Source organism: Oryctolagus cuniculus, chromosome 1 (assembly GCF_964237555.1).
Source record: "Oryctolagus cuniculus chromosome 1, mOryCun1.1, whole genome shotgun sequence".
Lineage (NCBI taxonomy): Eukaryota > Metazoa > Chordata > Mammalia > Lagomorpha > Leporidae > Oryctolagus > Oryctolagus cuniculus.
The window spans coordinates 11,214,369-11,238,628 of record NC_091432.1 but is presented as its reverse complement, the minus strand read 5'-3'; the positions used below and the strand labels follow the sequence as shown (position 1 = coordinate 11,238,628).

The 24,260-nt window shown below is 48.2% G+C and overlaps 1 protein-coding gene across 1 annotated transcript; it reads left to right on the top strand.

Moving 5' to 3' along the window:
- The first annotated feature begins 2,354 nt into the window (after positions 1-2,354).
- On the top strand, positions 2,355-10,827 carry LOC100356662 (pepsin-3). The gene is made up of 9 exons (XM_070069861.1): positions 2,355-2,438; positions 2,787-2,946; positions 4,802-4,919; positions 5,948-6,066; positions 6,743-6,942; positions 8,281-8,397; positions 8,918-9,062; positions 9,161-9,259; positions 10,507-10,827. The coding sequence occupies exons 1-9, from the start codon at positions 2,383-2,385 to the stop codon at positions 10,654-10,656; spliced, it is 1,164 nt and encodes a 387-aa protein (XP_069925962.1). The 5' UTR covers positions 2,355-2,382; the 3' UTR covers positions 10,657-10,827.
- The last annotated feature ends 13,433 nt before the right edge of the window (positions 10,828-24,260 follow it).

The following is a 24,260-nucleotide window of genomic DNA, read 5'->3' as shown; positions in this document are numbered from 1 at the left end:
AGGCCAGTCTGGTAGACCCCTCTACTGACACCAACTGTGTGCAGACAATGCCTACAAAGACCCTCGCAAGGTCTCAAATTGGGTTTTCCTAGAGCTTTCTCTAGACACAGCTCACAGTCAAGCCAGATGTACAGAGACATCCTCCACACCCCAGAAACCAGTTCTGAAGCAGTTGACACAATCTGGGTGACCTCCCATTCAGCAGGATTCAGTTCTGCCCCCATCTACCAGAGGAGTGCACAGGATCCAATGAGTAGGGTCAAGTCACCAGCCCGCCCAACTTCAGGGCCAGGCTGAGGACTGACAAGCTACAAATTTGTGTTCTCACAGCCCCTTCCTCAGGTTCAGTAATTTGATCATTGGCTCATGGGCCTAAGGGAAACCCATTTTGCTGCACATTTTTTTTAATTTTTTTAAAATTTTTTTAACTTTTATTTAATGAATATAAATTTCCAAAGTACAGCTTATGGATTACAATGGCTCCCCCCCCCTATAACGGCCCTCCTACCCACAACCCTCCCCTTTCCCACTCCCTCTCCCCTTCCATTCACATCAAGATTCATTTTTGATTCTCTTTATATACAGAAGATCAGTTTAGCATACATTAAGTAAAGATTTCAACAGTTTGCTCCCACACAGAAACATAAAGTGAAAAATACTGTTTGAGTACTAGTTAGAGCATTAAATCTCAATGTACAGCACACTAAGGACAAAGATCCTACATCAGGAGTAAGTGCACAGTGACTCCTGTTGTTGACTTAACAAATTGACACTCTTCTTTATGGCATCAGTAATCACCCTAGGCACTTGTCATGAGCTGCCAAGGCTATGGAAGCCCCCTGAGTTCACTGACTCTGATCATATTTGGACAAGGCCATGGTCAAAGTGGAAGTTCTCTCCTCCCTTCAGAGAAAGGTACCTCCTTCTTTGATGACCCATTCTTTCCACTGGGATCTCACTAACGGAGATCTTTCATTTAGGTTTTTTTTTTTCCCCCAGAGTGTCTTGGCTTTCCATGCCTGAAATACTCTCATGGGCTTTTCAGCCGGATCCGCATGCCTTAAGGGCTGATTCTGAGGCCAGAGTGCTGTTTAGGACATCTGCCATTCTATGGGTCTGCTGTGTATCTCACTTCCCATGTTGGATCATTCTCTCCCTTTTTGATTCTATCAGCTAGTATTTGCAGACACTAGTCTTGTTTATGTGATCCCTTTGGTTCTTAGTCCTATCATTATGATCAATTGTGAACAGAAATTGATCACTGGGACTAGTGAGATGGCATTGGTACATGCCACCTTGATCGGATTGAATTGGAATCCCCTGGTATATTTCTAACTCTACCGTTTGAGGTAAGTCAGCTTGATGCTGCACATTTTAAAGGATAAAAATAGGCATCCAGATGAGAAGATGGAGAGGGCAAGGGCTGGAAGGGGCACAAAGCCCAACCATCTGGATTGGGGAACCCCCTCCCAGCAGAGGGATAACTTTCTGTTTACATTCACATACTCCCAATAACCCATTGTCCAGAACCCTGAAACACTCTATTTGGGGAAGTGTTTGGGTCTTCATTGGCTTGATTATTGGTAGGCTGAGTGGACATCTCAGCATGGATTCTTCAAACTCCCTCCACCCAACTCACAGGAACCCTCTATAATGAGGTGGGTCTTAGCACCTACTATGTTACAATCACATAGCAGAGAATTTCATTATGGCTGGCAAAAGGCAGGGAAATTAGAGTTACTATGACCCACCAGGGGAAGAATAAGTCTAGATTCTGTGCCTTGAGGAGTTAGTGATGAACTAGGAACCAGGGAGAAGAAACCAAATGTATCTACAAATAGTCAGGTCCCATAATATCACATCCAAATGAAGTCATCTAGAGAGGGATGAGTCCTGATCCCCAAATAACCAAATGCTCACAAGATCTGGAGTGGTACATACAGCAACCCAAACCATTGCTAAGTGGGCAGCTGCTCTCAAAGAACCCCAGCCAGCAAGCAACAACATCAATGCTGTGTTCCGAGCACTGCTGACCAATCTTGCCACAACACTGAGCTTGGGAAGTTGTACATGGACCCTCTAATTTCATAAGGCTCAGCCACCACTTAATGGATGTCTAGCTCTTGCCAGGTGCACTCCAACTGTGCGATGCAGTGTTAGTGGAAAGCTACTCAACTAGCAACTTCTTAGAACGTGACTCTGAGCAGAAGAATCTTATCAGGAAGAGTTCTGTTTGAGATTGTGATAACAGGTAGCATTTACAGGCTGATAAGGGCTATTACAGTCGAGACAAGGGCCATATATAAGCAGCAGCTCCTGCCTGCTTCTGCACACCTTCCACTTGTCCTGCCTTCTCCAGTGTCTTGGGAGCCAGGAAGAACCATGAAGTGGCTGCTGCTGCTCGGGCTGCTGGCACTCTCTGAGTGCATCATCCACAAGTGAGCCTGGTGACCAGCAATGGGAAGAATGCCTCAAGGGGCAACTTCCCAGCCCGCTGCTGCCTCCCTATCTATCATATTTCACTCTCCCTTCTTCCCATCTGCAGTCTCCCTTCTTTGTATCTGTCTCTACTCCCATGGGGAGGCAGCCGTGGTTGGTTTCAACCATATCTTGGTGATCTGTAACCTTGCCTCTGCACTGTACGGAGCTTCTCCCCTCCTCCTATCTTCACTTCTCCTAAACTAGTTTCCTTGTGCTTCTCTGGCTTCTGTAGCATCTTCTGAGCTGGACCCTTGCCCATTAACTTCACCTTCTCTAACCATGCATGCACCAATGCTCTGCCCCAGGGTCCCCCTGGTCAGAAAGAAGTCCTTGAGGAAGAACCTGATTGAGAAGGGCTTGCTGAAGGACTACCTGAAGACTCACACCCCCAACCTGGCCACCAAGTACCTGCCCAAAGCTTCCTTCGACTCAGTGCCCACTGAGACCCTGGAGAACTACCTGGATGTGAGTCATGGGCAGGTGGAAGGGGCAGCCCCAAGGACTGAGCCAGGAACAGAGAGGGTGTCTGGGGGACACGAATGACAGCCAGGTTCTGCTCCCTGGATCTCGCAGCCCATGGCAGTCGAGGAAACTCAGAATCATAACTGTTGCTGTCATTTGTTCATCATTCATTTGTTCTTTCAATGTTTATTTATCCTGAATGTCCTGATAGGTGTCAGGCCTTGCGCCTGGTCCAGGGGGCAGCAGGGAGCAAAGTCACAGTTCCATAGGGGGAGAAATATGAACTCACTTAGCATCAACACCTAGTGACAATCACGGTTAGGAAGAGGTCCACCAAAGGAGGTGTTACTTGTTGAGTGAGAGGTTCCTGGAGGACAGTAAGTCCTCCTGGGAGCTGCCAAAGAATAACAGGTATCTCCAAGAGGAGGGAGGAAATTCTAGAACAGGAGGGCTTGTACTCAGTCTGTTCCCATAGTGAGCTATGTGCATTTGAGGAAGGAATAAAAGAGTGTGTGATAATAGTGAAGGAAGGAGGGTGTGCCAAGTAAGGTTAGGGGCCTTGAGTGGGACTGGTCACACAGAAGCCAGGGACTGACACAGCTGAGACCCTAATTGCCACAGATTGACCAAAAACACTGGAGTGGTACACTCAGACTCTTACTTGGAACCAGTGACATACTCTGGTCTACAATAGACATTGCCTTTCCTGTGGTCAAGGGCTTCACTTCTGAGATACATAAGACCCACTACAAAAGGGGGCTCTAGTCCATATGGACCTGGTAATCTTGAGCAAGTTGTTCATGTTCTCTGAGCCTCAGCATCCTCGTCTACAGAACTGACCCACTCACGGTCACCATCCATGGGTGGTTGCAAATCATTACCACCATAGAGCTTCTGGGTGTGCTTCACACAGGCCCCAGCTGGTTCTTGGTAGAGCTCAGAAACACCATCCCATTTATTCATCGCACAGAGATTTATGAAGACATACTAAATGCCAGAGGCTCAACATTTGCTGTGGAAAGAAAGCCAAAGTTTGAGGGCTTATATTCAAGAAAGGTAGACAAACAAACCAGCATGTGAGATGAATTATGATCATGATAGGGGTCATAAAGCATGATTATTGAATTAACTAGTGGGAAAAGGAGAAGAAGGGGAGGGACACTTTGGTTAAAGTGGTCAGGAAAGGCTTCTTGGCAAAAGTGACACTGGACAAGAGCTCTGAATGATGAAGGAGTCAGCCAAGGGATGGTCCAGGAACATACATTTTCACAGCACAACAAACAGCCAGAGCAAAGTCCCTGGGGTCGGATAGAGCTTGTCATTGTCCAAGAATAGTATAGAAATATGGAAACTGGGGACGATCTACCAAAGGGAAAGTGTTGGCATTGAGAATAAAACACTGAGTTTCCTTTCTTAAAATCTGCTGTCCACACTGAAGTTTGGGAATGAGAGATTCCCATGGGTTCCATTGTTTAACTGACTTGCATGTCTCCAGATCAGCAAGTTAATGGACAAGCATCTGAGGCCTAGCTGGTTGGGTGCCATAGGTTACACCCCACCCTCTGAGAAGGTGTGCTCCCCAGGAGGGTGAGACTGACATGGGCAGGGCACTTGCTGAGAGAGGACAGCAGATCTGCCTGGGGAATGAATGTTCTTAGCAGAGAACATCAGAGGCAATCAGGGAGCAGAGAAGATATCAGGGAGGTGTGAGGCGGGCTGGGATTTGAAGGAGTGTGGACTTCATGGGGAAGTGAGAAGAGAGGAAGAGACGATGGAGACTTGGATGAGGAGCTGCTCTGGAGGGAGGCCCAGATGGGGAGTTGCAGGTCTTTGAACTGTGCTCTCCCGTCCCCTGCAGACAGAGTACTTTGGCACCATCGGCATCGGAACCCCCGCTCAGGACTTCACCGTCATCTTTGACACTGGCTCCTCCAACCTGTGGGTGCCCTCTGTCTACTGTTCCAGTGCTGCCTGCAGTGAGTGCCTGCCATGCCCTGTCCTGTTTTCCCATGCTTTCCCTGACCACTCAGAGACTTCTCACAGCACCCGCTTCAAGCCTGAAGGAGTCACTCAGGGATTCAAGGCACAGGTTTCCCCAGGCAGCTTCAAGGAGCTAGCAGTAGGCACAGGTGCTCAGGGCATAAAGTGATGACTCGAAAATGCAGAGTTAGACTCCTGGAGGAGAAAGCATATAGTATTTTTTAAAACATTTTTTATTTTATTTATGTATTTGAGAGGTAGAGTTACAGACAGTGAGAGGGAGAAACAGAGAGAAAGGTCTTCCTTCCATTGGTTCACTTCCCAGATGGCCACTATTGTAGGAGCTGCACCAATACGAAGCCAGGAGCCAGGTGTTTCTTCCTGGTCTCCCATGTAGGTGCAGGGGCCCAAGCACTTGGGCCATCTTCTACTGGAAAGCCTGTAGAATTTTAAAGCAAGGAAGGGATGAAGTGCTGCTTGTTGGCCAGCCATGCCGAATCCCATGTGACACAGTGGGCTAAAAGCTGAACTGAGACTCTTGAGATGAGTGTGTAACTCAATTAAAAACACAGAGACAAATCACTGCTCTGGTAATGAAGGAGACATTGTCGTTGGAATTCACCACAATGTTTAAAGTTCCAAACTCTTCCTGCTTTCTGGCCGAGTTTAAAGAAGAGTTGTCAGTAGAATCAGGGGTGCCCTAACAAGAGCCTTGGCTGTGAAAGCACTCAGCACCATGGACAGCCACACTGCTGTGCTCAGTGCTTGCCTGGGTGCCTTGGGAGGAATTGTCGTAGGCTGGGATCATCCACCAGAGAGATGGTGCTGACTGCCAAAAACTTGCGATTGGAACCTGGAATTTCTGCCATCCAAAGGCCACCTTAAAGGTCATCCTGTAGCAAAGGTCATCTTTCTCCTCCATAGTCCCACCCAAGCCAAGAAATCCCATCCCAGGAAGATATGCCCATTCCACCACCCTTGTTAGCCCTCTGGAAGTTAATGATGTCACCCTTTACCTTTGCAGGCGTCCATAACCAGTTCAACCCTGAGGACTCCTCCACCTTCCAGGCCACTAGCGAGTCTCTCTCCATCACCTATGGCACTGGCAGCATGACAGGCTTCCTGGGATACGACACTGTGAAAGTGAGCACTTGGGGGCTATGCACCCTCACACAGCCTGTGCCTCGGGCCATTTTCCAAGGACTTGGGGACCACAGTAAATGTCCCAAAGCAAGTTCACTCTAACAGTATGGATCTCAGAGATCACACAAGAAATCTAACAGGCAGTGCAGGGAGTATGTGGCAGAGCTGTCACACACACTCAGGGGTTAACCATATGAGCATAATGGGAGTGCTGCCTGGGAAACTCAGCCACGCTCAGTGCTGAATGGAGGAAGTGGGGAGAGGGGACACAGTCGCTCAATTCTCTTTCAGCATCTCCTCCACAGCCTCCTCCTTCCTCTAGTCACATGAGCTCCACAAATCTCCAGGGCATGGCAGGGGTAAAGTGCTCCAGGTTGCTGGAGTCTGCCTTCCATCTGCCCAACCGAAATCCAAACGCACAGTGACTATCCATCCTGCAGCAATATCTCACAGTGAGTCACACACTGTGGCCACCTGACAGCAGCTGCCAAGGTTCTGCCCAATGGAGAGTCAAGCATTTCAGGGGATAGTCCCTCTTCCTGCTTTCTGTCTTGTTCCCTGGGAGCTAAGTCCTCCAAGAGATGAAGCAGGATCGCTCTGAGTCCAGGGCTGGAGCCCAGAAGTGCTCCATGAACAGGTGCTCATTGTGGACCTCCTCTCTGTGCCCCCTACACAGGTTGGAAACATCGAGGACACCAACCAGATCTTTGGGCTGAGTGAGTCAGAGCCTGGCTCCTTCCTGTACTACGCTCCCTTCGATGGCATCCTGGGTCTGGCCTACCCCAGCATTTCCTCCTCTGATGCCACGCCTGTCTTTGACAACATGTGGAACGAGGGCCTGGTGTCTGAGGACCTCTTCTCCGTCTACTTGAGCTCGTAGGTTTTGGCTAGCCTGGGGCCTTTCCCACATGGACTATTTTCACCTGGTCCAACAAGGGACCTAACTGAGTTTGGGTGGGCTGGGAGGATCTTAGAAGAATGAGATTTGCAAACTCACTGTCAAATAGCATGCATTTTCCAAGAACATTTTACAAGCTCCTTGTATGTACAGATTCCAAAATATTTTGCACCAATATAAATTCCCTTAAATTTTATTTTTCTGAGAAAATTTTGAAATACCCTCATATATCTTGAACAATGACATTTCAAACTAAGGAAAGCAAGTTTCTTTTTATTTAGTTAGTTCTAAAAATGATAGAAGAATAACCCAAGGTGGGTTTTGCTGTGTACACTTTTGCCAAATTGTAGCCGAGGCTGTCTTCAACTTTTCTCTGTCTCTCATAGCCTCCCCATGACACCATTGGCCAACAGTCATATTTTGCTTCAGGCATTAATATTCTTATAGGTGCTGCACTGTGCACTAACATGTTTACTATAAACTGGGTGGGTAAATGTGAGTGAGGTTGAGTCTTAGAAATGGTCAGTATTTTTTGACTAATTTCTTGTTACCATCTATACCTGCTTTCTATCTAACCTGAAACATCAGATTTAGCCAATGGACTCTGCAATATCAAAGGCTCCTTTGTGAGAGTTCTTTTATCCTTTGTGCCCTTGGCCACTCAATCTTCAGGTGCCTCTTAAACATAACATGCTTTCGTGAGTACTTAAGTATCTCTGTGGGTCACTGTATCTCCCCAGCTAACAAAGATTCTAGAAGTCAGCCCTATGGCCTTTTTAGGGCAGGTAGTTGCATGTTGTTGGGCAGTCCCATGGACCTGACCCTGACCTACTCTACCTCAGTAGCACCCCTGCCTCCAACCAACAACAATAAGAAGAAATGTCTCTGGATATTAGCCACACTAGCCCTGGTTGAGAAAGAGTGATCGCCACCATTAAGTCTTCACATACCCAAACTGCCTGAATTCACTTCACTTGTGGACCCCAGGGAAACTTAATGAGTATCAGGGTGCAAACCATACAGGAGGGAACCCAAATTTCTAGGTTCTATGCTTGACTGCAACTACACAACTATGTGAACTCGAGCAAGTTGCCTTACTTCTATGAGACACAGTGTCTTATAGAGTCTAAATAATGATACAGACCACTGTGTGGACCTGGTGTTACATTGAAAGAATCCACATCAGTCACACATTCAGCACAGCTGGCACTGAATAGTATCCCCATCAAGGGTATCTCGTAGGCTGTACACAGCAGATATGCAAACCATGAATGAGTGAATTCCTGTCTTCTCCCCTACCCCTCCTTTTTCCACAGTGATGACGAGAGTGGCAGCGTTGTGATGTTTGGTGGCATTGATTCTTCTTACTACACTGGAAGCCTGAACTGGGTGCCTGTTTCTTATGAAGGCTACTGGCAGATCACTCTGGACAGGTGAGACAGCCCCACTGCATGTTATCCTGGGCTGAGCCCTGATCCCACATCTTTATGGACTTGTTGTTGATCTGATGTCCAGATCTACCTGGAACAGCCAGTACAGGGGAGAGCTGGAAACTGGTCAAGCTACTGAGAGCCCAGAAAAGGCACCTCACTCGAAGTGGAGGAGAGGGCTGTCTGGGAGCCCAGCTCCACAACAACGATGGAACAACCACTTCCTTGTGTTCTAAGAACATGACCACATCACAGCACACCCAGGAAGGGTTAACAAACCTTCCTGTCCATACCTCTCAGTATTTAGTGGACCTAGAAAGCAGCACACAATCTGCCGTTATAGCAAGACTGCATTTGGCTGTCCAGTATTAGGGTGAATGACTGAAAAATTTTCACAGAACAAGCATGCCCTGGCCCTTTAAAGCCTGAATTCCAGTTGTTCTGACCCCTCAAGAGGGTCTACTAGGGACACATGTGTAACCATTGAGAACTCAAGGGTCCTTTCCTTGCATCTCACCCTCAGCATCACCATGGATGGAGAGACCATCGCTTGTGCTGATGGCTGCCAGGCCATTGTGGACACGGGCACCTCTCTGCTGGCTGGCCCCACCAGTGCCATTTCCAACATCCAGAGCTACATTGGAGCTTCTGAGAACTCTGATGGCGAGGCAAGTCCAGCCCCAAATGCTCTCTTCTAGACTCAGGTGGGGGGAGTGTCATGCACAAGGAATGAACCCCTTCTAACCCCCACACTCACACCTTCCAGATGATCGTCAGCTGCTCATCCATGTACTCCCTGCCCAACATTGTCTTCACCATCAATGGAGTCCAGTACCCTGTGCCCGCCAGTGCCTACATCCTGGAGGTAAGGGAGCACTCGGCCAGGCGCCAGACGGGCCACACAAAAGGAGGCTGCACACTGCCCTCTGCAGGAGGGAATTCACACTTCTCTCTGCTGATGCCAAGAGGCAGACTGACCCCTGCTCTGCATGGCCAGTAGACAAAAAGAGCCTATCACATCCATGCAGGAGCGAGAATTGGAGGAAGCCCCTAAAGGAAAAGTGAGGCAAAAGATGATGGTGTGAAAAGGGGATTCTGGCTGGCGCCGCGGCTCACTAGGCTAATCCTCCACCTTGCGGCGCCGGCACACCGGGTTCTAGTCCCGGTCGGGGCGCCGGATTCTGTCCCGGTTGCCCCTTTTCCAGGCCAGCTCTCTGCTGTGGCCAGGGAGTGCAGTGGAGGATGGCCCAAGTGCTTGGGGCCTGCACCCCATGGGAGACCAGGATAAGTACCTGGCTCCTGCCATCGGATCAGCGCGGTGCACCGGCCACAGCGGCCATTGGAGGGTGAACCAACGGCAAAGGAAGACCTTTCTCTCTGTCTCTGTCTCTCACTGTCCATTCTGCCTGTCAAAAAATAAAAAAGGGGAGGATTCTGATATTTAGAGCTGTATCTGACTCCCTAGTCCCAATCTCCTGCCCATCATTTCTGATCAAGGTGCATGTCCTCTCAGCATTCATTTCCTCAGCTAAAACTGGAGGTGTCAGCTCATCCCCCCATGTGTGCACTTAGGGGGTTTGGTAAGACTGAGCACAATTCAGTCCAACGACCTTCAAGAAACTCCTTGCTTCCTACTACATGCACTGAGCTTACTCTGCGAGAAGTATTCACACCTGGTGCCTTCTCTAGGCAAGTGCAGCCTTGCAGCCAAGGCTGAGCAGAGTAACACAGGAAGGAGGAGGAACCCCTGGCTGGCAGCTGTGCCACGGGTGGCAACAGAAATAATGAAAAGTGGCTGCACCCTCAGGGAATCCAAATCTCCTTCCCAGAATCTGACTTCAACTTCTGCCTAAACCCCGGTACTGAGGTCAGGGTTCCTGTGTCTGCCAATGGCAGCATACAATGCCTGGCAATCCGTCCCATCAAGAGTGCAGGGATCGGTTTCTGCAGGCTGATCCCAGCCCAGCAACAGCCACATCCCTGGAAAATGAGCCACAAATCCCCTCTTGGCATGGCACTTGCAGCCAGAGGCAGGAGCCATTCATGGTTATCTCCCAGTGCTTATAACCCTCACCCTGTTCCCCATCTCCTGTGCTATTCTCTGCTCTGCAGGAAGATGACGCCTGCATTAGTGGCTTTGAGGGCATGAACCTCGACACCTACACTGGCGAGCTCTGGATCCTGGGTGACGTCTTCATCCGCCAGTACTTCACCGTCTTCGACCGAGCCAACAATCAGCTGGGCCTGGCTGCCGCAGCTTAAGCCTGCAGCTTTGAAACCACGTCCCGACAGATTTGGCCTAGTCCTGCAACCCCTGTAGGTGGACGGACTTCTCCTGATTGTTCTTCCAGAAACACAGTCAGCTTCCAATAGAAGTAGATGGTTGGCCCTGTTCCCACTCACACCCATAATGTAGAATAAAAACAGCTGATGAAAACATGTTTGTGGCTCCTTCTCCTCACTAGTATGTCTCCTCCCGTTGCTGGGGTCAGAACACCAGGCAGACAAGCAGAAATGACCATGTCTCCTTGGACAGCAGCACACACAGTAACATTTCGTAACTGGGCCAGAAGCAACTGACTGAGAGGCAGAGTGAGAAAAAGGACATGGAAGGGGTGAACGGGACACAGATGCCATTGGGAGTATTCAAAAGCTGGAATGATTCTATTCAAAACACCTTTGAAAGGCTGGTTGCAAATTCCGTAAATAGGCTAAACTAAAGGGCATGACATAGAAATCCTAGCTCAGAAAAACTGTTCTCTCTATATATATTATTTTTCATTAATTAGAAGTAAACAGGTATGATTCTATGTCAATAAAAACTTACTTTTCATTAAAGGAAGCTCTTATTAGGAAGTGGCATGTAGCAAACACAGCCTAAGCAGTGTGGGTTGGGAAAAGGAGCTAGGCTCTCTAAGTCCTCTCTCTCTCTGTCTCACTCTCTCAGATGTATTCATTTGTTTTAGAGGCAGATTTACAGAGAGCAGTTGAGACAGAAGGAGGCCTCACTCCCCAAATGGCTGCAATGGCTGAAGCTGGGCCTATCCAAGGCCATGAGTTAGGAGCTTCCTCTGGGTTGACCACGCAGGTACAGAGACCCAAGCACTTGTTTCATCTTCCACTACCCTCCCAGGCCATCAGCAGTCAGTGGGATGGGAAGTGGAGCAGCCAGGACTTGAACTTGTACCCATATGCGATGCCAGCACTGAAGGGGAGGCTTAACCCACTATGTCACAGTGCTGCTCTTTGAGTCCTCTCCTTGCACCTGTTTCCCAATTTGGAGGCAGGAGAACAGACCACAAAAGAGCACTAGAAACTGAACTTACCAGAGCCTCTATTAGCCCACCTGCAAAACAGAGAGAGCAGCAGCATCTGTGGCCAGACACTGCTGTGAGCTTTTAGTGAGATAACACGGGCAAAATGCTCCAGACACACCAGAACATTGGCTACCAAATCGACTTGAGGGCTCTGGGAGTGTGATGGTGACCAGCTTGCCGAGGAGTGTACTCCCATTATAATGAAGTAAAATCGTTAAAGGACCCACTTCTTAACCTAATGGATTCTGGCTTGGTGGTGGTCTCCAGCCCTGGAGCTCAAGCAGGAGTTCATCACCCAAAGAGCGGCAGAGTTGAGCATAAACAGAACAAACCTTTCAAAGATCAAAGGAATTTAATTGGCAAATTTTCTAAGAGGAATTTCCAGGTATCTATCAACAACAACAAAAAAATTCCCCATTTTCCTAAAAATTTACAAAGTGTAAAATCAGCCTCACTGAAGGTACTTTATGCTCATAGCAAATGGAAAGAGTTGAAATCCTAGCATCGAGGGCACATGGGGAAGGGGCACCAACCCAGGAGTTTCCTCTCCCTAGGAGCCCAACCCGGACTGTGCCATGGGCTCAAGAAACTGATCCTGATGCCCCTGACACAGTCACTGCCCTATACACACACGGTCCAGGTGAGCACTTGGTTGTTCACCACCTTCCTGCCCTCTTAGTTGCAGCCACAGAGGCACAGGACACAGGGGCCTGTGAAGGCCATGGCCAGCTAGGGAGCCTTGGATAGGGTAGCTGGTCTCATTCTGGCTTCACTCACCCTGGCATACTGAATAGTACTACCCATTAGGGTGAAAGGGTAGGGACAATTGATGGGGCAGTCCACTGGTGTATAGGCTTTTGAGTCCAGCTGTGGGACACAGAAATACACAAAGTCCTTGCTTATGGCAGTTGATGGACACAGAGGAAAGCACAGATGAAGAGCCAATGGGTGCCTGTAAGAGCAGCCAGGTCAGGGGAGATGGGCCCACAGGGTGCAGGTGTCAATCAGTGAGATCCATCTTCCCACTGGCACATGCACCCCATGAGTGCAGGGTCCTGGCCCTGTCTGTGATGTCCCCTATCAGCAGGTGCCTGTGGAACAAACGCATGAACTGCCCGGGGAAAGTGAGCACCAAACACCCAGGAGAAAGAGGGGCCCAGGAGTTAAGTTCCCCAAAGCATTTGTCTGTGAATAAATGAGCCAACATACAGCAGGCCCCTTGGAGGCCACATGCATGAGAGCCCCGTGTTTCTCAGTCTCTCTGTGGACCCGGCCCCTTTCCACATATATAGACAGCTGGAGAGATGCAGCATCACCATTTCCCATTTCATCACAGCGGGGAACAAGGATCTGTTTTCATTTTTCCAATTAAAATTATGCTGGTGCCAAACACACTTTTTGATGCCGAGAGGCAGTCTGGTATAGGGGTTAGAAATGTGTTATGGGACTTCCAAAAGTTCATGGAAGGGAGAGCCTGTTTTAGTTCTTAGTGTTTGGCTTCCAATTTACCTTCATGTTTGTGTACCTGGGAAAGCAGCAGATGATGGCCCAGGTGCTTGAGCCTTGTCATCCATTTGGGAGACCTAGGTAGCAATAAGCTCCAACTTATTTTTTGCATTCTTTCCATGAAATTTAATTTCATCCTCATGTCAGTAAATTATTGATTATATTGTTGTAAACAAAATATGTACATAATTTCTTCTGTGTATGGTAATTATTTAAAGTACTAAATAGGACATAATTGTACTCAAGTGTTAAATTTTAATACATGATCATCAAAATGTAAAATAAAGCATATAGAAGTTTAAAAGTCAAAATTATTTTTCATGTTTTAAAAAAAGTAGTTTTCTTCAAAAATATGCAGCCATTTAGATTGAAATTACAGCCAAAGTTGTAATTATAAGGCCCAAGCCATGCTCCCCTCTTTTGGAAAATGAACAGTTCAGCTGATTAAAACATTTATCCTAGGTAAACATCCTACTAGTCCAAGTGATCAAATTCAGTTCACAACTGATCATACTGATAGGTCTAAGAGTCAAAGGGATCACATAAACAAGACTAGTGTCTGCAAATACTAACCGATAGAATTAAAAAGGAGAGAACGATCCAACATGGAAAGTGGGATACACAGCAGACTCACAGAATGGCAGATGTCCTAAACAGCACTCTGGCCTCATAATCAGCTCTTAAGGCATGCACATCCAGCTAAAAAGCCCATGAGAGTATTTCAGGCATGGAAAGCCAAGACACTGTGGGGAAAAAATGACCTAAATGAAAGATCTCTGTGAGTGAGGTCCCAGTGGAAAGAATGGGCCATCAAAGAAGGAGGTACCTTTCTCTGAAGGGAGGAGAGAACTTCCACTTTGACTATGACCTTGTATAAATAAGATTGGAGCTGGCGAACTCAAAAGGCTTCCATAGCCTTGGCAACTCATGAAAAGAGCCTAGGGAGATTACTGATGCCATAAACAAGAGTGTCAATTGTTAAGTCAATAACAGGTGTCACTGTGCCCTTACTCCTCATGTAGGATCTCTGTCTTTAATGTGTTGTTCAATGTGAATTAATGCTATAACTAGTGCTGAAACAGTATTTTACACTTTATGTTCTGTGTGGGTGCAAACTGATGAAATCTTTACTTAATATATACTAAATTGATCTTCTGTATATAAAGATAATTGAAAATGAATCTTAATGTGAATGGAATGGGAGAGGGAGCTTGAGAGGGGAGGGTTGCCGGTGGGAGGGAAGCTATGGAGGGGAAAACCACTGTAATCCATAAGCTGTACTTTGGAAATTTATATTTGTTAAATAAAAGTTTTTAAAAAACTATGCACATATTTTGAAACATTTTTAGTGAAATAGATGTCTATTTATTCTATTTATTCTATTTTTCCATGAACTTGTTGAATTCCCCTCATGTTATGTGCACACTTGAACCAAAACAAAAGGGCCTGTAAATGGAATCCTAACACCTGCCTGCATCTCTGCCAGAGCAGAGGGTTTGGGGCTGAGAAGCAGAGAACACAGTGTTCCTGTGTGGTTGGACGACGGTGCCCTGAGCTAAGACCTTGATGGAAAGCTCTGGGTGATGGTGTCGCAAGCCTATCAGCTCCATAGCACCTGTCACACTTACGTGCTCCATCTCTGGCTTGCCAGAAATGGTTTGTTCAACCTCATTCTTTTGAATAATCTGATATGTTCATGGAACATTGTTGAACACCTGGGCCCTTGGCATGGGAGGCCTGCATTAGACTCTATGCCCAGTGCACCACAAGACCAGGCACTGGCACACTGAGTGCCAGGTAGGGCTAATGGCAGGGTAAACGTTCTTGTCTTATCTCTTTGCTGGGCCAGCCTGGTACAGTGAGATTACACAGCTTCTTTGCTACCAGCACTGGATCAGCCCTGGCTTCTGATCAGATGGCCCAGAGTCAGGATTCCCCTCAGTCTCTCAAGAGTTTAGGTAAAGGGGACATGAGGACAGCTTTTCTTGGCACCCCTGAGCTGGCCATCACAGAATGCGCAAAGTCCCAGTCACACTGGGAGGACTGGGTCCTGGTGAGGGGCCCACAGTGGATGGTGAAGTGAGTGCAGAAGGATAAAAAGGTGACCCAGATTCCAGAGAGAGTGGCCGGGTTGAAACTCAGGCTTACAGTAGCTCTATCCTGAGGGATGATTTCCACGGGCATAACCCAATGACCAAGGACCTCCTACCATGCCTCAGTCCTAATGGTTCCACCTCCTCCCAATAGCACCACCTTGGGGACCAGCATAGAACACATGGGAGTTAGGGGGTATTCAGCACCCAAGGGTTATCCAAATCATTTCATGACCATCCTAGAGAAAGTCTGCCCTGCTCCTGGAATTGGTCCCTAAGCATGCCAGCCTCCCCCGGAAGTCAACATCTCTCAATGGGAAGAACTGATTGCCTTTCCAACCCAGGAGCATCCTTCAGTGTGACCCACAGCCCCTCCAGGTGGCAAGGTGAGAGGGTCCCTCCCTCTCCCCACACCATGCTCCTTAGCTCTTTTGCATGCAGTTTAGAACCCAGTGGCTTAACACAGAGACCCAGAGCCAGTCTTGGAGTCAAATTTACTTCCTGATCATTTCTCTTCCTTGCATTCCTAATTTGCCAAACCCTGTACAAACCCTGTTCACATTACTACAGACCCTTCTGTGCCAACCTCCACATGAGAGAGCATCTCTGACATCATTTTAGACATTCAGGTTATTTCCAGGGTCAAGATTATTTCAGTACCTCCAGTCACGGTGGTATTTTGACTCAAAGATTCACAACAAAGTAGTAAATGCCATTCAGAGGTGAATTCTCAAGTCCAAAATCCCAGTAGACATCGCTGGGAGGGGGCACACAGGCTGTTGCCCCAGGCTCGGTTTAGGCTGCACGTGGAGCCAACCCTAGAGAAGATGTTCCCTACCCCATTCCTTACTCCACACTCTGTGGATTCAAGCAAAGTTCCTGACTCCCAGATAGCACGTCCAGTTGAAATCACTGGAAGACAAGATTCGTGTGCCTACTGTTTTCAGTATCAGGTGGAAGAATATTCCCCAGTCAGATCTGATGTCCAGCCTATAATACAAGGGAAAGCTGTGCAACTGCTTCACAGGCAGCATTCCCTAATGTACTCACAAAATTTTATCTTATGCCATCAACCACCACTTTCCAGCCTGCAGCCTCTTGCAGGACTTCATCACCAGGTTCTGGATTACAACACTGAGAAAGGGAAGAACTTCTTGCCCAGAAAGACATCATATCTGTTTCCATCGGGTCTTCAGCTAAAGGAAACCCAACTTCTTCACCTAAATCCTATCTAAATACTCCACCTTCCACATCCTACCCAACACACTAGTGAATGTTCCAGTCCCATGGACTTCTCCAACCTCACTGAAAACCAAGAGACTCTAGTATTTCTGTCCATTGTTGCTTTGATTAATCTGCCTTGTGGCTGCACCAGACTATGTCAGAGCAGATTTCTCACTGTAATCTTCATCTTCTGAATTCGTATAACTCCTCCAAGTGATTGGAGTTGTCTAAAGTTAGGTGACCTGAAGAGTTCCCTTGGGTGCATCCCGCCTTCCGGTGTTGTTAAAACCATGATTATAGAGAAAGGATATGGATTTAGAGTAAGCAACCTGAAATCAGTTTAAATGATGCCAATAGTGTTGGTGACATCAAAGCATTACAATCAGAGGACGATGGAAACAGGGCCCTCTTTCCTCCATCGGGACTCATTGCAGGGTTGACCATGCCACATCAATGTCACAAAGCTTCTTCACAGCCTGTTTGATTTGGTGCTTGTTGGCCTTGACATCCACAATGAACAATGTCATGTGGTTCTCTATCTTCATCGTGGCTGACTCAGGATCGCAGGGACTTGAGGAGGGTATCCATGGTCCAGGTCCAGGTTGTTCCTCCAGGAGGCAGTCTTTCAGGGATATCTGGGAAGTCTCCAGAGGCACAGTGTCTTGGGCAACACACATGGTTAACTGGTACACAGTAGCCCTTTGTGCTTCTACAGAGAGCAACAACCGGGGTATGTGAGTTTTGCACCTCCTTCCACATTCAGGGAACCAGCTCTCTAGGGCTTGTATCCAACCTTATATTCCAATGGGATTCTGACCTCCAGCAATTGACTTAGACAGAACTGCTGCTGACACCAGAGCTGACCACGCAGTCATTGAAATCACAAGTTCTCATCTACATTCAGACTCTTTCCCTTCCCACACCCCGAGACTCTGGATTCAGGGCCATTCTCCTTAAACCCACTTCACTGACATCAAGCCTGTGTAGACAATGGCCACACAAACCCTCACTCAGTCACAGACTCAGTTTCTCACACGGCCCTCTCCCAACACAGCTCACAGCCGACGTCACATATGCGGGCACTTTCCCCACTCCCAACAACCAATTCTGCAGCAACTGACATGAGCTGGGTGAAATCTTGTTTCATTTATTGGTTCTGGGCCTATTTCCCTGGAGAGAGCATAAAAGCTCATTAGAAAGGCCAAGTCAACAGCATTGCCCCACTTTTGAGGCAGGAATAATACCCACAAGCTACAAATTGGGGTTCCTATGGACTAGTCTTAAATTTGCTTAATTTGCTGAGTGTCTTATGGGACTAAGGAACAGACTTTGCAGCACATTTTAAAGGACAGAAATGGCCATCCAGATGAGGAGATGTGGATGGTAAGGACTGGATGGGCCCTGAAAACATGCATTTGATCCTGAGAAGTTGGGTGCCCCTCCCAGTACATGAATAACTTTCTGCTTGACTTTATTTGACGTCCTCCTGACACGCTGTCTGGAAGTCCTGTGATCCCTGTGTTGGGGGAGGTGTGTGGGGACTTCATTTCATGGGCACGATTGCTAATAACTGGGGTGGGAATGCCACCATGGACTCTTCAGCCTTCCTTTCAGATGTGCCTGTGGCAGGACCCCTCGTTGTGCAGTGAGGACCTACTATGGGATAATCACAGAGGAGAGACTTTCATTATGGCCAGCTGAAGGCAGGGAGATTGGAGTTCCTATGACCCAGCTTGGAGAAGAGAATTCTAGTTTCCGTGCCTTGAAGAGGAAGTGATGAGCCAGGAAACAGGGACAAAAACCAAATTTACCTGCACACACACAGATCCCCTACTGTCATACCTGTTTGAAGACATCTGCACAAGGAAGTGGATCCTGCTCCCCAAACCACTGACTGCCCACAAGCTCTGAGGTGGCAGATACAGAAACAGCACCCATGGCTAAGTTGGGCAGTTGCTCCTTAAGGGCCCCAACCATCTATGGAACTGGAACAAATCAGGGTGCACTGAGCTCCTGCAACATAATTTCAGTGCTGTGTTCTGTGCACTTCTGAACAATTCTGTCAAAACACTGAGCTTGGAGAGCTGAACGTGAATACATCTCATTCTAAAAGTCATAGCCAATACTCAACACCTGGTGGGCCCTGGGCAGTGCACTCCAATGGAAGGATGCGGTGTTAGTGGAAAGCTACTCCACGGGCCAATTCTCAGGACGTGACTCCAGGCGGGATTGTCTTATCAGGAACTGTTCTGCTTGGAGTGTGTCCCAGGTGGCACTAAGACACTGATAAGAGCTATTATAGTCAGAATTGGACCATGAGCATATAAGCAGTGGTTCCTGTCTGTTGCTGCACACCTTCCACTCGTCCTGCCTTCCCCACTGACTTGGGAGCCAGGAGGAACCATGAAGTGGCTGCTGCTGCTCGGCCTGCTGGCACTCTCTGAGTGCGTCATCCACAAGTGAGTTTGGGGTTGGGCAGTGGTAGGAGTATCTCAAGGGGCAACTTCCCAGCCTCCTGTCTGTCCTGAATCTCCTTCTCTTCTTCCCTGGGACCCAACTTCTTGAGTTTTCTGGTATCTCTCTCTGCCTTTATGAGGAGGACACACTGAGGCATGGTTTACAGCCCAGGCCCTGAGTGCAGCCAGGGCTTGGTTTTAGCCCCGCCCCTGGCCAGTAGTCACTTCTCTATGCGCACTATAAGGTAATAGATGGGAGCTTCCCCCCTTCCTTCTTTCACTTCTGTGGAACCAGGTTCCTCACCTTTCTTGGGTTTCTGTAGCACCCTCTGAGCAGATTCCTTGCCCAGTTGTCCTTCCTCCTGTAACCATGCCTGCACCAATGCTCTGCCCCAGGGTCCCCCTGGTCAGAAAGAAGTCCTTGAGGAAGAACCTGATTGAGAAGGGCTTGCTGCAGGACTACCTGAAGACTCACAGCCCCAACCCGGCCACCAAGTACTTCCCCAAAGAGACCTTCGCCACGGTGTCCACTGAGAGCCTGGAGAACTACCTGGACGTGAGTGCATGGGCAGGTGGAAGGGGCAGCCCCAAGGACTGAGCCAGAGCATGAACAGGGAGCTTGGGTGACAGCCAGAGACTCCACCTGATCTCAGGGAGACAACAGTAAATAAAGGCATTGTTGGGCAGGGGAGAAAGACGACCTCACTTGGTCTCAGCATCTGGTGAGAGGCAAGACTAGGATGTGGGACACCAAATGATAGTGTCACTCAGTGAACCAGTGCCTTGAATGACAGAGATGACTCCTGGGAGCACTGAAATAAGAAAAGGGGTTTCCAAGTGGTTGAGGGACTCCAGAGAGCAGGAGGGCTCATGTAAACCTGTGGGCACAGGGAGCCAAGTACCTTTGGGGAAAGAACAGAGTTCATGAAAAGGGTGGAGAAGAAAGGAGGGTTCAAGTGAGTATGAGGGGCCATGGGTGGGGCAGACCACAGAGAGGCCAGGGCATGAGCTTTAATTGCCACAGATTGATTTCAATCAGTGGGGAAGTGCAATCAGATTTTAGTCTCAAGACCTCTTTTTATTTGGGATGCTTGGCACATACTGACCACCAGTAGACACCATGTGTCCTCTGTGTGAACAGCACACAGCCAAGGGCAAAAACACCATTACCAGTGGTCAAGGCTTCACCTGCAGGATCCACCAGACCTCTGCTAATGGGGGCTCTAATGCCTCCTGACCTGGTGATCTTGGCCAAGTCATTTACATTTCCTGAGCCTCAGGGTCCTGTCCTAGAGAGCTGACCCACTCACAGCCATTATCCACTGCAGCTGGGGCTACAAGTCATTAACACCATAGAGATGCTGGGAGTGCTCAGCACAGCCTGCAGGCCTTTGGTAGAACTCAGAGGTATCGGCCCATTTATTCATTTCACATATATTTACTAAGCACCTGCTAGAGGCTGACACATTCTGAGATCACAACAGTGAGTGAGCCAAGGGCCTGAGGCTTTTATACAAGAGAACAACCAGACTGACAGATGAAGTGAAGTAATGAGACGGTCCACAGAGTAAAATGTATTATGTAATTAATTGCGCCAAAGCGATAAAGCAACACAGAGGAGCGGGCAGAACTGGTTGAAGTGGTAGGGCAGACTTTCTGGCAGAGCTGGCATTTGATGAGAGTGCCAAGTGATTCATAAGGAGGAAGCCAAGGGGAGACCCCGAAAAAACACTTTCCAGCTAAAGAATGGCCACTGCAAAAGCCCTAGCATAGGAAGGAGCTTGTTCTGGTCTGTGAAAGGCACAAAGACCAGGGTAACTAGAGCAGAGCTAGCCAGGGGGAATGTGGTGATATTGAGAATAAAATCACTGACAGGTCCATTTTTTTGAAATCTGCGGTCCACAGTGACGTTTGGGAATAAGAGATTTCCATTGGTTCTCATGCTTAAGTGACTTGTGTGTCTCCTTATCAGCAACTATTGTACAAGCATGTGAGGCCTGACTGGCTGGGTGCCCACAGGGTATGCCTCATCCTCTGGGAAGATCTACTCTGTAGAAGGTTCAGAATGTCACAGGCAGGGCACTGGCTAAGAGGGTGTAAATGTGCTTAGCAGAGAACAGTCAGAGGCAATCAGGGAACAACCGGAGAAGACTTCAAGGAAGGAATGGAGGCCAGGACTGGGCTTTGAAGGAGGGTGCACTGGATGAGGAGGTTAGAATAGAGGAGATGATGGAGAGTTTGACTGAGGAGCTGGCCCCCAGGGAAGATGGATGGGGTGACGAGGTGCTTGAGCTACACTGTCCTGACCCCTGCAGGCTGAGTACTTTGGCACCATCAGCATCGGAACCCCCCCTCAGGACTTCACCGTCATCTTTGACACGGGCTCCTCCAACCTGTGGGTGCCCTCCACCTACTGCTCCAGTCTTGCCTGTGGTGAGTACCTGGGCCTGCCTGGCCTGCCTGGCCTTTGCTGCCCAACACCAGCTGACACTGGGAACCCTGACCACTCAGGGACTTCTCACAGCTCCAACTTCAGCCTGCTGCAGCCATTCAGACATTCACACAAGATGCCTTCTCTGGGCAGTTACTAGGATCAGTGTTTGGGACACGTGCTCTGTGGGATGAAAGGATGAATAGATGTGCTCAGATGGATTTGACAGTACTGGCTGCTGTACTCAGGGTTTGCTGGAGGAATCTCTGAAGGACATGGAGTAGCCTGGGACTGTCCACCATGACATGGTGTTGACAACAAAGTCAGGAGAGGACCAGGGTTCTAAAGGTCCTGTTGGGGCAAAGGTCACCTTTCTCCTCCAAACCCCAAATGGAGCCAAGAAACCCCATCAAAAAGGCATTAACAGCCCACTTGCTTGCTTGTCCTTTGGAGGTTAATGATGTGGCTTCTTGCTTTGCAGCCCTCCACAAGCGGTTCAACCCTGAGGACTCCTCCACCTACCAGGGCACCAGTGAGACTCTCTCTATCACCTATGGCACCGGCAGCATGACTGGCATCCTGGGATACGACACTGTGAAAGTGAGCACCTGTGGTCCCTGCCCCCTCACTCTGCCAGTCCTAGGGCCAGCTTCCAGGGACATGGGGAACCACAGTGAATCCCCCAGAGCAATCCTTTCAGCAAGATGGGTTAAGAGATCATACGAGCAAACTAACTAGCTGTCACACACCCTTGGGCTGAACCTTATGTAGATAAGGGGAGTGATATCCGGAGCATTCGGCCAATCGCAATGCTGCATATCATGGAGGAATCAGGGATTGGTGACAGAATGGCTAAAATGGCTAGTATCTTCTCTTCTGCCACCGCTCCATAGTCACATGAGCTCCACAAACCCCACAGGGCATGGCAGTGTCACACCATAGCTATCTGGACATCAGCTTCAGGACCTGTCCACTGGGGACCCTCAAGCATTCAGATAGTCCCTCTCTTGGCCTCCCAGCCTGATGCCTGGAATGCTGACTCCTTCAGGAAATGAATCAGGATTGCTCTGCTTCCAGGACAAGAGATCGGCAGTGTTCTGTTGACAAGTGTTCATGGTGGACATCATCTCTGTCCTCCCTACACAGGTTGGAAGTATCGAAGACACCAACCAGATCTTTGGCCTGAGCAAGACAGAGCCCGGCCTCACCTTCTTGTTTGCTCCCTTCGATGGCATCCTGGGTCTGGCCTACCCCAGCATTTCTGCCTCTGATGCCACACCCGTCTTTGACAACATGTGGAACGAGGGCCTGGTGTCCCAGGACCTCTTCTCCGTCTACCTGAGCTCGTAGGTTGGCTATTTGGGGCCTCTCCCACATGGACCATTTTCACCTGGTCCAGGAAAGAACTTATCCAGGGCTGGGTGGGCTGGGGAGGATCTTAGAAGAATGAAATTTTCAAAGTCGGTGTCAATGTCTGGAGAAAAGAGTCTTTGGGCAGTAATTTTGCCAACTCTCTCTCCCTCACACACACACACATTCTCTCTCTCTCTCTCTCTCTCTCTCTCTCTCTCTCTCTCACACACACACACACACACACACACACACACCATCTTCATGCACCGTTATTTACCAGCATATGTCCTTGTCCCTGGACTTGACTTAACTCCAGTGTCCCTAGCCAGTTGCTCTCTGGAATTGGTTCCCTCATAATTGGCCTTTAAAACATGCCAAGTAGAGGGAAACTGCCTAAAGCAGGGCTCAAAAATCACAGCAAAATATCACAAGACTTGATTGTGACTTAGGAGGGGACTTCAACGATTATGGACAAAGAAATTCAAAGATACATTTAGGGAGTGGTGAAGTCTCTGCTCAGGTACCCACATTCCATGTGGAATATTTGGTCTGAGTCCAGACGCCACTGCTTGTTCTTCAGCTTCCTCATGCTGAGCACCCTGGTACAGTATGTGGTGACTAGGACTCGGGTCTCTTTTCCCAACCTGGAAGACTCAGACTGAGTCCTGGTGCCTGGTTCCAACCTGAGCAAATGGGTACAGTTGAGGACATCTGGGGACTGAACAAGTGGATGATACTTTTCAGTCTCTCCTTATCAGTCTGCCTTTCAATTAAAAAAAAAAGTTTACAATAGAACAAATATGCTTAAATCCAGGCATAGTTTTTTGTTAATTTAACACTAATTTTCCTTGAAAATTTTGCAAACCCATTGACTGCACAGATTCCAAAATTTTTAGCACTGATATAAAATTCCTTTAATGCTATTTTTCTAGGAGCTTTTTGATGTACCCTCATATATCTTGAACACTGAAATTATAAAGTAATGCGACAAGCTTCTTTTTTATTATCCAAATGTAGGGTCAAAGAATGAACAAAGAATAGACCAGGTAGGCTTTGCCTGAGTAGACTTTTATGCAGGACTCAAGGCTGTCAACAACTTTCTCTACCACTCACTGTCTTCTCTTGACACTGCTGGTCACCACTCATGTTTTCCCTCAGGTAGTAACTAATCTGCTACATGCTGACTGCACGCTCACGTGTTTACAGCAAAGCTCGGTGGGTTAAAGTCAGTGGGATTGTGTTTCATAAATGGCCAGTCGTTGACTAATTTCTTATTGCCCTCTATATTTGCAACCTTACCTACCAGAAATGGTGGAGATTTAGAAAATGGATTTTCCAATAACAAAGCTTCCAGTACAAGGGCTCTTACATTCTTTATTGCTCTAAAACACTCAGTATTCAGTTTCTCTTAAATATCACCTGCTTCCATAAAGGCCAAATTATCTCTGTGGGCCAGTGCATCTCCCCACTAGACAAAGGCTGCTCC

Coding starts and splice junctions, on each gene's coding strand:
- LOC100356662 (XM_070069861.1), top strand. CDS start 2,383: ATGAAGTGGCTGCTGCTGCTCGGGCTGCTGGCACTCTCTGAGTGCATC. Junction 6,067..6,742: donor TGGGATACGACACTGTGAAA/GTGAGCACTTGG, acceptor CCCCCTACACAG/GTTGGAAACATCGAGGACAC. Junction 8,398..8,917: donor TGGCAGATCACTCTGGACAG/GTGAGACAGCCC, acceptor TCTCACCCTCAG/CATCACCATGGATGGAGAGA.